The sequence below is a fragment of the Perognathus longimembris genome, chromosome 2 (assembly GCF_023159225.1).
Source record: "Perognathus longimembris pacificus isolate PPM17 chromosome 2, ASM2315922v1, whole genome shotgun sequence".
In the NCBI taxonomy this organism is placed as follows: Eukaryota; Metazoa; Chordata; class Mammalia; order Rodentia; family Heteromyidae; genus Perognathus; species Perognathus longimembris.
This window is the reverse complement of record NC_063162.1, coordinates 150,618,096-150,632,128: the sequence shown is the minus strand read 5'-3', so window position 1 is coordinate 150,632,128 and position 14,033 is coordinate 150,618,096. Positions and strand designations below refer to the sequence as shown.

Here is a 14,033-nt window from a genome sequence, read left to right as displayed (position 1 = left end):
AGAGGGCTGCTGAGGGGGGGGGGGCGCAGGGCGACGGGGCGGGGGGGGGCTGGGGACCCCTGCAGCGAGCAGCAGGGACCCCGGCCTGGGGTGGCACCAGGGCCCCTGGCTGTTATGGGTGGTAGTGGAGGGAGCCGACGTGGACTGGTGCCACGTCAAGAGGCCTGGGCCCCCCCACAGTGCCGAACAGGGGGGCACGTGGACGCTCAGAGTCAGTGAGGTGGGGGTGGGGGGTGGGGAAGGGGAGCGGGGACGCGGGGGGAGGAGGAAGACGGCTGCTGCGGGCAGAGCGGAGCTCGGGGTCCTGGGGGAATCCCAGGTTCGCTTTGGTGACGTGCGTGGCAGGGAAGGGAGCAGGACGGAGCCCAGGCTGCCGGGCGAGGGGTGGAGAGAGGGAAAGAACGAGACAGAAGGCACACGCAGGACGCACAGGACGGCACCGAGGGCCTGTCCCGGGACTGGCAGCGGAGGGCATTCTCACTGACGGGGGGGGGGGACGCACCTCTGGCACCGGCCCCGCGCCTGCCCAACGCCCGAAATTAATCCCAACGAGGGCCAGCGTGTGGACAATGGTCCAACTGGTATTACTGGGGGGCGGGGGGGGAGGTGGCTGCCGGACCCGGCTCCGACCCCCAGAAGAGCCACATGGGGCCAAGAGCCAGCCCTCCCCTGACGGCGTGAGTGAGTGATCTCCCGGAACGTGAGCCCGGCCAGGGGGCGGGGGACGCGGCTGCCCCCGGCGTCCTCCTCGTCGGGAGGCCGCGGGCGAATGGAGGAACGGCTGGCCCAGGAGAGGAGCTAGGGTCGGTCTCATCTTGCCAAGGGTTGGCACCAACCAGGCCTAAAAGAACTCTCTCTTTCCGGGGCCCGCCACGGGCGGTTCCCGCAGGCGGCAGAGGCTCTGATGGTTCTAAGAGCGCTCGGTAGCCGGAGCTCGTGTTTGCCTACGTGGTCCCGGCCTAAGCGACCGACGGGCCAGACGGCGGACGGAGAGCAGGGGTTGGACGGAGTGAAGCAAGGCGGCCGCCACGGCGCAGAACCCAGGACCCACGCAGAGGCCGCATGCAAAGCCAGGGGCTGAGGGAGACGGGGCGGGGGGGGGGGGGAGGAGGGGGGGAGGAGGGGGAGGCAGGAATGTGGACACGGGGCCAGCGAGCACAGAGTATGACCGCACCTGATTGATGTGCACGGCCGGGATGGAGGCGGCGGACACAGCCGAGTGGCTGGGCGAGTTGGGCAGGGACTTGCAGGGCCCGATGGCCAGCTGCTGCTTCTTCCGCAAGGCCACTACTTTCTGGGCCACTGTAAGGGACAGCAGAGTCAAGTCTACCCGCCAGAGAGAGGGGCCAATGAACCAGCCGGGCGCCTCCCCTCACGCTCTGTCGCCAGGGAGCGGCCCCACGCCCGGCTGGGGGGGGGGGCACCCCGCGTTACCATCCTGGAAGACGCGCTCCACATTGAGCCCGTAGGTGGCACAGGTCTCGTAGTAGGTGCAGCGCTTTAGGTCTGTGGACAGCTTGCGGGCCCGGCTGTCGTCAATGACCCGGGGATTGGCGGCACTGATGGCGTCTGTGGAAGAGGGAGGAGCTAACTCAGCTGACGGACAGCGGGGCGGAGGCTCGGTAGGGTTGGGATGGATGGACGGGCAAGTGGGGTACATAGAGCACCGAGACCGTGGAGGCCTGGACCTCATTTCATTTCGTGACTGTCTTGCCGAGTGGGATACGGGGGGACAACTTAACCCCCCCCCGCCCCGCCCCGCCCCGCGCTCCTGGCTCATGCCTATAATCCCAGCTCTACTACTCGGGAGGCTGAGCTCTAAGGAGAGAGGCGTGAGGTCAGCCCAGGCAGGAACGGTATTCCAGGCTGAATTTAAGCTCCACTACTGGCACGCGTACACGCGCGCGCGCGCACACGTGTACACACACACACACCCATATCCACTTGTGACACCCACTGCGGGACTCGCCCAGGGAAGAGCCAAGGAAAGGCCCCCCTCAGTCAGGGGCCCGCCCACCGAGGCCTCGGTCACCTGGCTGGCCCCACCCCCTGCTGGCCGGACAGGCCCCGCCTCACCCTGAGTGCCCACCAGCACCATGGGCACCTCGCCGGCATTGCGGAAGCTGCAGAGCCGCAGGAAGTAGTTATACACCGTCTGGAAGCTGATCTCGTCCTCCAGGCTGAATACGAACACTACCGCGTCCACCCAGGCGGCAAACTACGGGAGAGCAAGCGCGGTTATTCACGTAGCACGCCCCCCCCATCCGGCCCCCCGAGCAGACCCTGGGGCGCCCCTCTCCCCAAACTACAACCCGACCCCCCTCCCCACAGGATGGGGGGGAGCCGTCACCTGGAGCTCGGGGGGGCCGCCTTCGTCTCGGATCAGCAGCAGGTAACTCTGGCCATCCACCACAATCTCTTTCTTAAACCGACCCCCTAGAGCAGAGCGTGAAGAGGTCAGGACCCACCGGGGGAAAAAGGGCCCACGGGGGCCAGGCCGAGCAGAACCCCCCGGAAGAGAAGGTAGAAGAAGGACCAGGGAGGAAAGGACTCGAGCCCCACACGGGCGCCAACTGGAGAAAGCGCCCAGGGGCCAGCCAGTGACACTCACCTTCCGGGGACTCCTCCTGGACATACGTCCCCGTCAGATAGCGGTGCACGAGGGCAGACTTCCCACTAGAGAGGTTCCCCACGATGCCCTGCAGGAGAAAAGGGGCACAGCGGCGGTCAGAGGACGCCGGGGAGAGCCAGGGCCAGGGCTGAAGGGACAGGAGAGAGCACGGGAGCCGAGGAGGAGGGGCCGAGGCACCGCATCGACCCGAGGCGGACCGAGGGAAGCCGAGCGACGGCCGGAGGCAGCGAGACCCGGGCCGTCACGCACCGCCAAGCCCGGCCCACCCTGCCGCGGGGCTGCAGGGACCGCCACGCACCAGGCCACTCACCACTTTCAGCTCCGGCACAGACCGGCTCAGGGTCCACTCCTGGCTGTTCACGAACGAGTCTGTGAAGACAGAAGCACTCATCAGGCTGTCCAGGCACACCTGTCACGCCGCGGGCGCGTGGCACGCGCGTCGGTCTCCACCACCACGCCCAGGCGCGACGCGCCCGCCCCCGCTCCAAGGGCGGAAGACCCTCAAGCCGCGCTCACGGAGAGCAAAGGCTCTTTCCCTGACCGACGAGGCGAAGAAGAACCTCCAGGACCCCACGGGGGCCAAGGGTCCCCGGCCCCGGACCTACGCGCTGCCTCCATCTGCCTCCATTCCTTCACGCCCCAGCCGCCCTGGCCTCCCACCCGGGAGTGATCTCAGACCCCATGTGGGCAGGGCCCTGGCGGAGGGACCGGCCTTCTGCGAGTAGCAACAGCTCACCCCTGGCAGGGTGGGGCACCCGCCGCATTCCTGGGCCAAGGTGAAGAGGGAGGAGCCTCGCCTAGCCCTGTTCTGGAGGCGCCGCAGCCAGGCCTCCGCCCCGACCTCCTCCTACACCAGACTCCAGGCTGCCTGCCTTCAGACCTCTCCAGGCACCCACCAGGGGCCCCTGGACTCAGGCAAGACAAAGTCCCAGCTCTTCAGTGCTCTCCCCCCTTACCATCCAGCCCGCCCGGGCCGCCTGGGTCAATCAAGCAGCACTGGCTTCTCCTCCCCCCGCAGGGACTCCCCGGCACTGCCCCCGGGTCATCCCAGGGGCGTGATCCCCACCCAGTCCACAAGCAGTCCCCCACCCGGCTGCAGAGGCGGGCCTAGCTGACACACCCGGGCAGGGGTCCTTCCGCTCCCGAGGGGCGATTCCCCCAAAGGGGGAGGGGGGGTTCCACATTGGAACCCAGGCCCTTTTCCTATTCTCCAGGACACTCCGGGCAGTGCCAGGGCCTGCTCCGGCCTCCAGTCCTCCTCCGCCCCGCACCTCCCCTGGGGACACTGCTGCTGTCCCCCGACGCCGCCCGGGCTCTGAGGGCACTGGGGGGGGGGGGACGGACACACACCCAGCCCGCCCCCGGCCCACCCACCCGCCCGTCACGCAGGCCCTGCTCCCCGCCAGACTCCAAGCAGAGAAGCCGCCGGGGCGGGCGGTGTCGTCCCCCCCCCCCTTACCGCTCGGGGCGCCCAGGAGCCCGGGGGACGCGGCTGCCCGGCGGCACCACAGCGGCGCGGGGGGCGCGGCGGGCGCGGGCTCCCGGCGTCGGAAGCGGCCGGTGAGCAGCTTCCAGAGTCCGGCGGCGGCGCGGGGCCGGGGGGCGTCGGGGGGCGCCCGGGGGGCGTCGCGGCGGCAGGGGAAGGCGGCCAGGGAGGCGGCGTCGCCGTCGCTGCGGGCGCGGGCGCGGGGCGCGGGGCCGGGCCGGGCGGGCAGCGCCCCCGACTCGGCGCGCCGGATCTCCTGGCCGCGGCGCAGGCGGAAGCTGAAGCTCTTGCGGAGCGCGGACAGGCCGCCGCCCCCGCCGCCGCGCCGGGGCCCCCCGCCGGCGCCCCGGAACACCGGCCAGCGCTGGCTGCTCCACAGCGAGGCGCCGCGCAGGAAGCCCGCGCTGCCCGCCCGGCCCAGCCCCGCGCCCGCCGCGCCCGCCTCGCCCGCCAGCTCCAGCCGGTTCACCTCCAGGAACGTCATGCTGGCGGGGCGCGGCGGGCGCCGGGGCGGGCCGGGCGCGGGGCTGGGCGGCGGCGAGTCCGCGTGGGGCCCCGGCCGCGGGCCCGGCGCGGGCGCAGGAGGCCGAGCAGCAGGCCGCGGGCCCCGGCGGAGGGCGGCGGCGGGGGCGCGGGCGCGGGCGCGGGGCCCCCCGCGCACAGGCTCCGCGGCCGGGGCGGCTGCTCGCGCGCGGCGCGCAGGGCGGCCTGCAGGGCGGCGGCGGCGCGGTCGGCGCTGCGCGGTCGGCGGGGGCCGGGGCCGTCGGGGCCGTCGGGGCGCCGTGCAGGTCCAGCGAGTCGCACACGCTGAGGGCGCGGCGGCAGGCGGCGGGCCGCTCCCCGCTGCCGCTGCTGCCGGCCCGCGGGCGGCCCCGCTCCATGCTCAGGGCCCGCGGGCGGGGGCCAGGCCCATGGTGGGGAGGGGGGCGCCGGGCTGGGGGGCGCCCTGGCCGGGGCCGCGCGGCCGGGGGGGCGCACGGACCTCCGGCCTCCCGGCACCTGGTGTGGGCCGGTCGCTCGAGTCCCTCCACTCCTCCAACCTCCGGCCGGCAAGCCCAGACCTGGAGCGGCTGGGAGCCCGCCAGCCCCGCCGGGAGAGGCGGCAAGTCTGGCCTGGAACCGCCGGGAACGGCGGCGGCGGCAGCCCAGGGGAGCCCGGCCTGCCGGGGCAGCCCCCGGAGCCCTCAGAAAACAGGAAATTCCAGCCCCGGGCTCCTCCTAGCACTGGGCAGGCAGGTAGGTGAGGAGCTGTCATTAGGAACAGGCCAAATAAATAACAGTCCTGGGGTACAGCACACGCGGACGACTGTATTTTCTTTTTCTCCAAAGGAACCGTCCAAAGGTGGGAGGGCGAGAGGAGGGGGGGACATGGATGGCGGAGAGGCAGGCCCTGTGCCATGGGGGCCCTCGGTCTCCCCCCTGTGAACTGGGGCGATCCTATCGCAGTCTGGGGCTCCCAAGAGTTGCTGGGTGCTACTGCTGGCTGCTGATAACTGAGGCTGTCATTTTTTCCCTTTGGAGATTATAAAATCCAGAAGATACTCATCTGTCTGGACTGGGTAAGGGTGGTGCTGCCTAAGGGCAGCAGGAAAATCAAAAGGTAACCTCAGGCCGGGCCACCGTGGCTCACGCCCGTAATCTGAGCTACTCAGGAGGCTGAGATCTGAGGATGGTGGTTCCAAGCCTGGCCTGGGTGGGCAGGAAACGTTGGTGAGACTCTTATCTCCAATGAAGCAGAAAAAGCTGGAAGTAGAGCTGTAGCCTTGAGTGAAAAGGCTAAGAAACAGCACCGGAGACCTGAGTTCAAACTCCAGCACTGGGCAACAAAAAAGAAAAAAGTAACCTTTGGACTGGGATTATCGTTCTGGATGAGTGACTCACTTCTGAGGACTCCTGTGGCCCCATGCTTGCTGGTGGGCTACCTCAGACCCCCAGGAAATCCAGGGTCACCCCGGAGGTGGACAGGTTCTGTGCTGAGATGGGTTACTACACTGCCCACGTCACTCCTCTCCCAGGCCCCAGGACCAGTTTTCCTAGTCCACAGGGGGCCTCAACAAGGCGAATTGCGTCTGGGGGAGAGGGGTAGGACTAGTGTTTGAGTGTCCCTGGAAAGATCACCCTTCCAGGTTTCCTCCACCCAGTCCAACCCAACTCAGACATGCCTCTCAGCTTCCTGAGTCCATTCCCACCCCTGGTCCCAACCAGCGGGGTAAGATCAAAGAGGCACATTCCAGAGGGGGCTGGGGAATGCGGGGAAAGCAGGGCCTCTCCATCCGAGGTGCTCCTGGAAAGGAGGGTTGGGAACACCCAAGTCCTGGGCTGGATATCTCAAGGCACTTAACATTCTTGTGGGACTAGTTATTAACAATGGGAGGATGGCTGCTTCTGCCATAGGTGGTTCCACCGAGGGGCCCTTTCCCAGGATTCTCAGGCAGGCCTGGGGCCAGGAATACACGCCAACACTCATGTTCTCCAACCGTAAGCTGGCAGCCTTCCTGAGCGATCTTCAGGGCAGGAGGCCGCTCCGCCTGAGCTTCCCCGGCTGCATCGGTCCACCCAGCTGATCGACACACACCAGGAGGAATCACCCTTCATCACAGGAAGAGAACTGCCGATCATCGACACGCCCAAGCCGATCAAAACAAGCCAAACAGTGGCCGGGGAAGCCAGCGTGTGGGGACTGGAGGAGGATAGGGGACAAGGTGTTTAACTGGTGACCCGATTTTCAGCCCTCTCAGTGGGCAAACAGCAGAGTAGGTCTTACCTCCACACATGCTGGTGCATACTCGAGAAAAGACGCCATGCCCAGTGTCGCCCCCCCCCCCCCCGCCTTGATCACTTTCCCAAGCTGGACTGGATGGCTTCCTCTTCCTCACTGGGCCAAACCCTCTTTCTTTTTTGCCAGTCTTGGGGCTTGAACTCAGGGCCTGAGCACTGTCCCTGGTTTCTTCCCGCTCAAGGCTAGCACTCTGCCACTTGAGCCACAGCGCCACTTCTGACCTTTTCTGTGTATGTGGTGCTGAGGAATCGAACCCAGGCCTTCATGTACACGAGGGAAGCGCTCTTGCCAGTAGGCCGTATTCCCAGCCCCAACCCCTCTTTCTTATCCCTGGTTCCCAGAAATTGCCTGACCCAGAGAAACTACATCGCGAAGGACACCTGCTCTTACATAAACGTCTCTTGAGCTAGGCACTGATGGCTCAAGCCTGTAACTGGCTAGCTAGCTACATGGTTCAAAGCCAGCCTGGGTAAAAAGTCCATAAGACCCTTATTTCCAACTAACCACCACCAAGACAGAAGTAGATCTGTGGTTCAAGTAGTAAGGGTGCTAGCCCTGAATGAAAAAAACAAAGGGATAATGAATGAGTGCTTAGGCCCTCCGTTCAAACCAAACCCCAGGGTCGGTACAAGTGTGCACACACACACGCACACACACACACACACATGTCTCATGACATTAGATCAGACAGATGCCCTCCAAAAACAGCAGTATAGGTACACACCCCTTCTCCTCATTGGGTCAGCCCAGACTGGGGGGCGTGGCTTCTCTTGTATCCGACAGGATTCTGCTAGAAAGGCTTAAGTATCAAACCGCGCGTGGGGCTCCCCACAGCCCCTACCCACGGGGTCATTACCCACCGGGCCGGAGCAAACAGGCTGCTCTAAAATGCTCTCAGCACAGACCTCCGTCGGAGCAGGCCCCGGGCGGGGAGGTTCCGCGTGTGGATGTCTCTGGAGGACAGTGGATCCCTGCTGCGTGGACTTCAGGTCAGCATGAGCACCTTCTTCCCAGGGCAGACCGCAGGAGGTGGGCACCAAGCAGCCCCTTTCTTCGCCTGAGTGCCCGGAAACCAGGAGAAAGAAAGACCTGATTCCAGATGTGCACAACAGCTGGCTGAGCGGGCTGGCCTGGACCTCAGGTGTGCTGCCCGGGCGCACCAGAGGCGTGTCCCGGCCAGAGAAGGAGAAGGACCCCGGGTGAGCGAAACGTGAGGACCCTCGTCCTGCGGAGGAGGCTAAGGGCAGCCGCTGCCGATGGGCCGATAAGCACCGGGCCCAGGCAGTGCCCGGGAGCCGGGCGACAGCCTCCTCCAAGACACGGGGGACGAGCGTCTCCCCGGAACTCGTGGCTGGCGCCGCAGGGAAGCTCTTCCGGATTCTCCCAGTGGCTTTTCTGTGCCAGGGCCACAGCAGCCTCCCGGAGCAGCCAGGCTCTTCCTCCACACGGTGGCAGCAGAGCATCTTCCCGCAGCGGGGCGAGTGCCGACTCCACAGGAAGTCCGCGGGCCCGGGAGGCGTCCGGCTCCCCGAGGGTGGATGTGTGCGGCAACCGCAGCTCCAGTTCTCTCTGCACAGGTCTCCGGGCTGGGCATGAGGGGAGGAGGAGGAAGGAGGAGGAAGGAGGAGGAAGGAGGAGGCAAGAGTCCCTGGGTGCCGCAGGGCCAGCCTTGAGGACCCCGTCTTTGCAAGCGGTAACACCCACGCTCGCCTTCTTCCCTCTAGGACGGCAGACAGCACACTGCAGCTGCTTGAAGACACCTGGGTCTTGCTGCTTTGTCACGGTGGCCCTGGGAAACGCCCAAACGTTCCAGGAAAAGGCAGTGCCCACGCAGGTGAGCCCGTGGGAAGTAGGGAAGAGGTCCAGAATCTACGGCCTGCTTCTGTCCTCTTACAAGCAATGGCACTGATGCCCAGAGGCGGAGCTGAGCTGTCCCAAGCTGCCTAGACAAGGCCCAGGACTACAGATTCTCTGGTCAACGCTGAGGTGTCCAGGTCTCTGTGTGCATGATTCCTCCAACATGGGGGGGTGGGGGGGTTCTCAGGACATCCCTGGATGCAGGACCACGGCACTGAGGGAAGTACCAAATGTCCGCTAAGGACCTCTGGAGCACGCCACGTCCGAATCTCCCAAGAAGTCAGCAAGTCAGGCCCTTCTTGGTCAGTGGCTCCTCTCTAGAGGCGGCACCAGTGTGTGCGGGGCCTGGAGTGCAAACGCGGTTCTCTTCCATCTCTAATCCTCTTGGGGGTCCCGGCGGCTGCAGCCGCAGCAGTGTCTTGCAAAGGTGTTTCAGGACACAGAAGGTCTGTCCCTTCGTGCACGCACAGCCCTGAACTGCACGGTGCCTTTGGGGCACCGCCTCAGACCGCTTCTGAATGTCCAGCCCGATGCGGTGGCCTGCTCCTCTCCTGTCAGCACTTCAGCGTGGGGGAGGCAGACACGCGAGGATCACCGGTTTCAGACCAACCTGGGCTGCACGAGATTCTCTCTCTCTCAAAAAAATCCCCAACACACACACACAGTCTGTCTGAAGCCCAACGAGCCCAGCCACCAAATGGGTTTCTAAAGTGCATTCTCACCTCATCCCAAGGGTCTGATGGCAAACTGCCTCTGGCCTGTGCCCAACCCACCGCGGGCCCCCTAGGCCCCTCTGAGCACCGGCACACGTGAGCCCAGGACACCCTCCCAGCAGTGGAGACACACCCACAATCCACCCATTTGAGGCCGGTGGTCTACCCCTTGGGCCCGTGCCTCCAGTGAACAGATCCCTTTTACAGTACGGAATCACAAAGCCTAGAGGACAAAAACTCACTGAAGGTCCCCAAGCCAATTGGTGATGTGAATCCAGGTCACTGGGTCAGCTGGCCAGAAAGCTTGGTCTCCTCGGTTCTGGCTACCGCTTCCTGGGCCTCCAGAGACCTCTGCGGACTGGGGACCAGCCAGAGCCCTAGCGTCTCTGGAGTCGCAATCCATCCCTCAGTCTCCACTTACCCTCCTCCCTTCCTTCCTCCCCGGACCTCCAGCCCTGGCTTTCCCTTCAAAAAAGACCTGTCCCCAGGGTTCCTTCCCACTCACTTCCCATCCCCAAGCCCCCCTCGAAGCCTGGGCCACCACTACAAGGTGTGGAGACGGATCGAAGCTTCCCGGCTAAGCAGCCCTGAGGAGGGCAGGCAGCAGCGCAGGGCTAGCCTAGACGGCCAATGTTCACGGCATGTGGTGCAGTCCGGAGGCCGGGCAGCTCTGTATCTCAGGCAACACCAACATGTTGGAAACTCACAGTCGAGCCAGGCCCTGTTGGCCCACACCGATCCTAGTCGCTCCGAAGGCTGAGACCTGAGGATGGCCATGCAAAGCCGGCCCAGGCAGGGAAGTCTGTGAGGCTCTTGCCTCTATCTAACCAACAAAAACCCAGCTGTGGAACTGTGGCTCAAGTGGCAGAGTGGCAGCCTTGAACAAAAGAGCTCGGGACAGTGGCCAGGCCCTGAGTTCAAGCTCCAGGCTTGGCACAAAACAACAACAAAAAAACCCCAGAAACAACCACAAAAAGAGGAAGACTGTTCCCCAGGAAACAGAAAGAGAGGAACACAGGTGGGCAACCTCTACGCTTTGTCAGTGGTTTAAATTGTTTAATCCCAGAGTTTGGAAACACAATGTAACACATCCAGAACAAACACCTCTCTGACACACGCCCACGTGCCTCTCTGCAATGTGCTGTTCCTTCTCACGTGTCTCCCTCTCCCCGAAACAAGACCCTGCCCCAGGCTGTCCCTAAACCTCCGGGCCCAGGGTACCAGGGGCCAGCGGCCTACTGAACACTCATGTAGCCCCTGGGCCCAGGGGGATGACCCAGCTTGCTCTCAAACAGTGCGGACATTCCGTCGATGATTCCGCTGCTCCCGGGGCGAGGCCGGCTGCCCTCGCCGTCTGCGTCCCCGCGTCTTCTTTCCATCAGGACATTCCCAAAGGTAGGATGGTGGGTTTAAAGGCCTGCACCGCCTCGTGTTACTGGACGGTACTGAACTCGTTCACCGTGCGCTTACCCAAGACACAGAGGGCCTGCCCGCCCCGTCTGCCCAGCCGCGCTGGCGTCAGAAGTCACGGCTCACGCTCCGCGATTCAGCCAGGGCTGGCTGGCACCTGGCTCTCTGGGTGTGTGTTTTCCCGATCACTAGCAAGGGGACATTCTTCACGCTGATCAACAACGTGCATTTTCTCTTCGTGTCTTCCTGGTTCTATTCTTCGCTTATTTTCCTCCTGGGTTCTCAGAGCTGTTTTTCTTATCAACTTGTAGGAAGGTCTCCGCAGAAGAGGCATGTTAACTATCCGGTACACGCGGGCTGTGGGAAGCGGCGCGTCCCTGCATCTGTTAGTTCTCTAATGGGCTGTAACGTGTGAGACACGGCCACAAGATGAGGGTGATGCTAAGAAAGGCATGGGAGAGCTGTCTTTACAGAAGAGGTCTGGGCTACACGGCCACCTCCTCACAATCCCAGTGCGAGCAGGCACACAGGCACACTACAGCATGGGGGGGCGGGGGGCTGTGGGGTGCGGAAGGGGAGACCCTGGCCGCCATACTGTATCACCGAAGCAGCCCCACAGGGTGCACCAAGAGCTTTTCCTGCGAAGCTTCCAGACCGACTTTCAGTCAATCATGCTGGGCAGGAGCCGCCGCATTTCTAAACCTTCCACCGGAAAGCAGATTCCTTCACACACGGATGGCGCACACCTGTAATCCTAGTCATTCGAGAGGCTGAGATCTGAGGATTTCGGTTCAAAGCCAGCCGGGCAGGAAAGTGCACGAGACTCTAACCTCCAATTAACTACCAAAAAGCAGGAAGTGGAGCCGTGGCTCAAGTGGTAAGAGTGCTAGCACCAGCCCTGAGCAAAAAAATGCCAAGAGACACAGCACCCAGGAGGCCCTGAGTTCAAGTCCCAGTATGGGCACTGGTAAGTGCAAATACATGCGTGCACACACACAAAGCAGGGGGGAAATGATCTGTCCTCTTCTCTTCTTCCTCTATGAGTTCTGTACTTCCTCTCTGGCTGTACCCCATCATTCTCATTTGCTCCTCTCAGTTTTCTTTTTTCACAGAGCCGCAGAGCGTCATGGGGCACAGAGCACAGGCTCCAAGGTAACACACACACACACACACACACACACACACACACACACACACACACACACACGCCCCGCCGGGGGTCCAGGTCCTGCCTATGCCATAATGAGTGAGCAGAGCTCGGGGGAAATTCCTTTACACCCGTGCCTCAGTTTCCCCCATCTGCAGAAACAGAGTTCCTAACGTCCTGTAGGGAGGTCCTAACAATCACACCAAAGGCGGGCAGGTGGGTGCACAGGGCAGGGCAGCATCTCGGTCGCCCTTCCTCCAGAGCCGGCGGGTGTGGCCCTGCGCGCCGGCTCAGAACACGGCAGCCCCCGGTCGCCCGCAGCGAGCGCCGCCGTCAATCTCGTGACGCTCGCAGCCCGCACGCAGAGCGCCGGAGCGCGGGGTGGCACGTTCTCACGGTCTACAAACACACGCTGCCGGCAGTTTTCCTAATAGAGTCGCTACCCCAGCAAAACCACGTCCGGCGGTGCCCGCTAAGGCAGCAGGCTCGCTCATTCCCGCCACCACACCACCCACGAGCTGAGGAAATGTCCTGAGCCAGGTTCAGGACGGCATCGTCCCAAACAACAAAGCGGGGAGGCGTGGCATCCTGGGGGGGGGGAGGGGGGCTCACATCGGTGCCCCTAGCTACACGGGAGGCTGACATCCGGGAACTGAGGGCCAAAGCCAGCCTGGACAGACAAACCCAAGAGACGTTTATCTCCCATCAGCCGGCCAAAAGCTGAGCTGGATGGCGTGGCTCATGGGGTAGGGCGTCGGCAGAAAAACAAGACCAAGCATTCAAGGGGTGAGCTTCAGGCCTGGCACCAGCACAGAAAGGGGTGGAGGGAAGGATACACTCATGGCTGGAAGGATAGCTCAGCGAAAGTGGCTGCCTAGAAAGCCTAAGAACTGAGTTCAAACCACAGCCCTGGGGGTAGGGGTCCAATTTTTACATCCATCGAGGTTTTGTTTTTGTTATTTTATAGGTAATAAATTTGACTATATTCTTCATGCCCACTGGCCACAAACATCTAGCAGGCACTTAAAATAGGGGAGAAGACTTGGAGAACGAACAGTGTGAGACTGAATATTAAAAAAAAAAAATGTAAAAGTGTCTTACTAGTAACGTAAGAGATTGCAGGTTGAAATTGAGGATATTCCGAGCTAAAGAAAGCATAGTATTAAAGTACAGTATAAGGCATAGTACTAAAAGGAATTTTATAGCAGAGGGCTGGTGGCTGGCGTCTGTAATCCTACTCAGGAGGCCAAGATCTGAGGATCGTGGTTCAAAGCCAGCCCCAGCAGGAAAGTCTGTGAGACTCTTATCTCCAACTCACCATCAGAAAACTGAAAGTGGCACAGTGGTTCAAAGTTGTACAGTGCCAGCCTTGAGCAAGAGAGCTCAGGGACAGTGCTCAGGCACTGAGTTCAAGCCCCACAACCGACCAAAAAAATTTTTTTTTTCACCTTTAGCTTTTTGGTCATTTCTCTTATGGTACTGGGGGCCAAACCCAGGACGACAGGCTTGCTGGGCAAGTGCTTTACCACTCAACAACAACGCCACTCAATTTCACTTCGTATTTTTTCTGCCAGTCCTGGGGCTTGGGATCCTGTCAGGGCCTGAGCACTGTCCCTGGCTTTTTTTTTGCTCAAGGCTAGTATAAAAAAAGGTCCACCTCTGGGAGGGCTCCATGCGGATGCCCCGCACCTGTTCAACTCTGCGCCCCGTACCTGAGTTACCTAGGTAACTGGCACACCTGGGGGCAGTTACCACCTCCTCTGAGATCACATCCAATCCACCTGGCCACACCCCCACCTTTCCCTATATAATCAGGCTCAACATGGTCCCCACTCTCTTTCCTTTTCTCTTGCTCTCTTCTTCCTTCCCCTCTGTCTCCCCACGCCTCCATCTTGTGTGGGCTGGCAGCTTGCTTTCCCCTCCTTTCTGCCTGAACCACGTGGCGGGTTTCCTTTCCTTTCTGGCGACCCTTACATCTGGTGCCTTGACTCTGGAGGGGACGGAGTCAG

The 14,033-nt window shown here is 62.7% G+C and overlaps 1 protein-coding gene across 3 annotated transcripts in view; it reads right to left on the bottom strand.

The window, feature by feature from the left end:
• Positions 1-14,033, bottom strand: part of Agap3 (ArfGAP with GTPase domain, ankyrin repeat and PH domain 3) — a 45,337-nt gene that overhangs the window by 20,385 nt on the left and 10,919 nt on the right. For all 3 annotated transcript variants that reach the window (XM_048340471.1, XM_048340472.1, XM_048340474.1), the window contains exons 2-7: positions 2,943-3,001; positions 2,612-2,699; positions 2,351-2,436; positions 2,077-2,218; positions 1,435-1,569; positions 1,175-1,302 (exon numbers count right to left, since the gene is read on the bottom strand). In XM_048340471.1, coding sequence (XP_048196428.1) covers positions 1,175-1,302; positions 1,435-1,569; positions 2,077-2,218; positions 2,351-2,436; positions 2,612-2,699; positions 2,943-3,001 — 638 coding nt within the window. The remainder of the gene's footprint in view (positions 1-1,174; positions 1,303-1,434; positions 1,570-2,076; positions 2,219-2,350; positions 2,437-2,611; positions 2,700-2,942; positions 3,002-14,033) is intronic.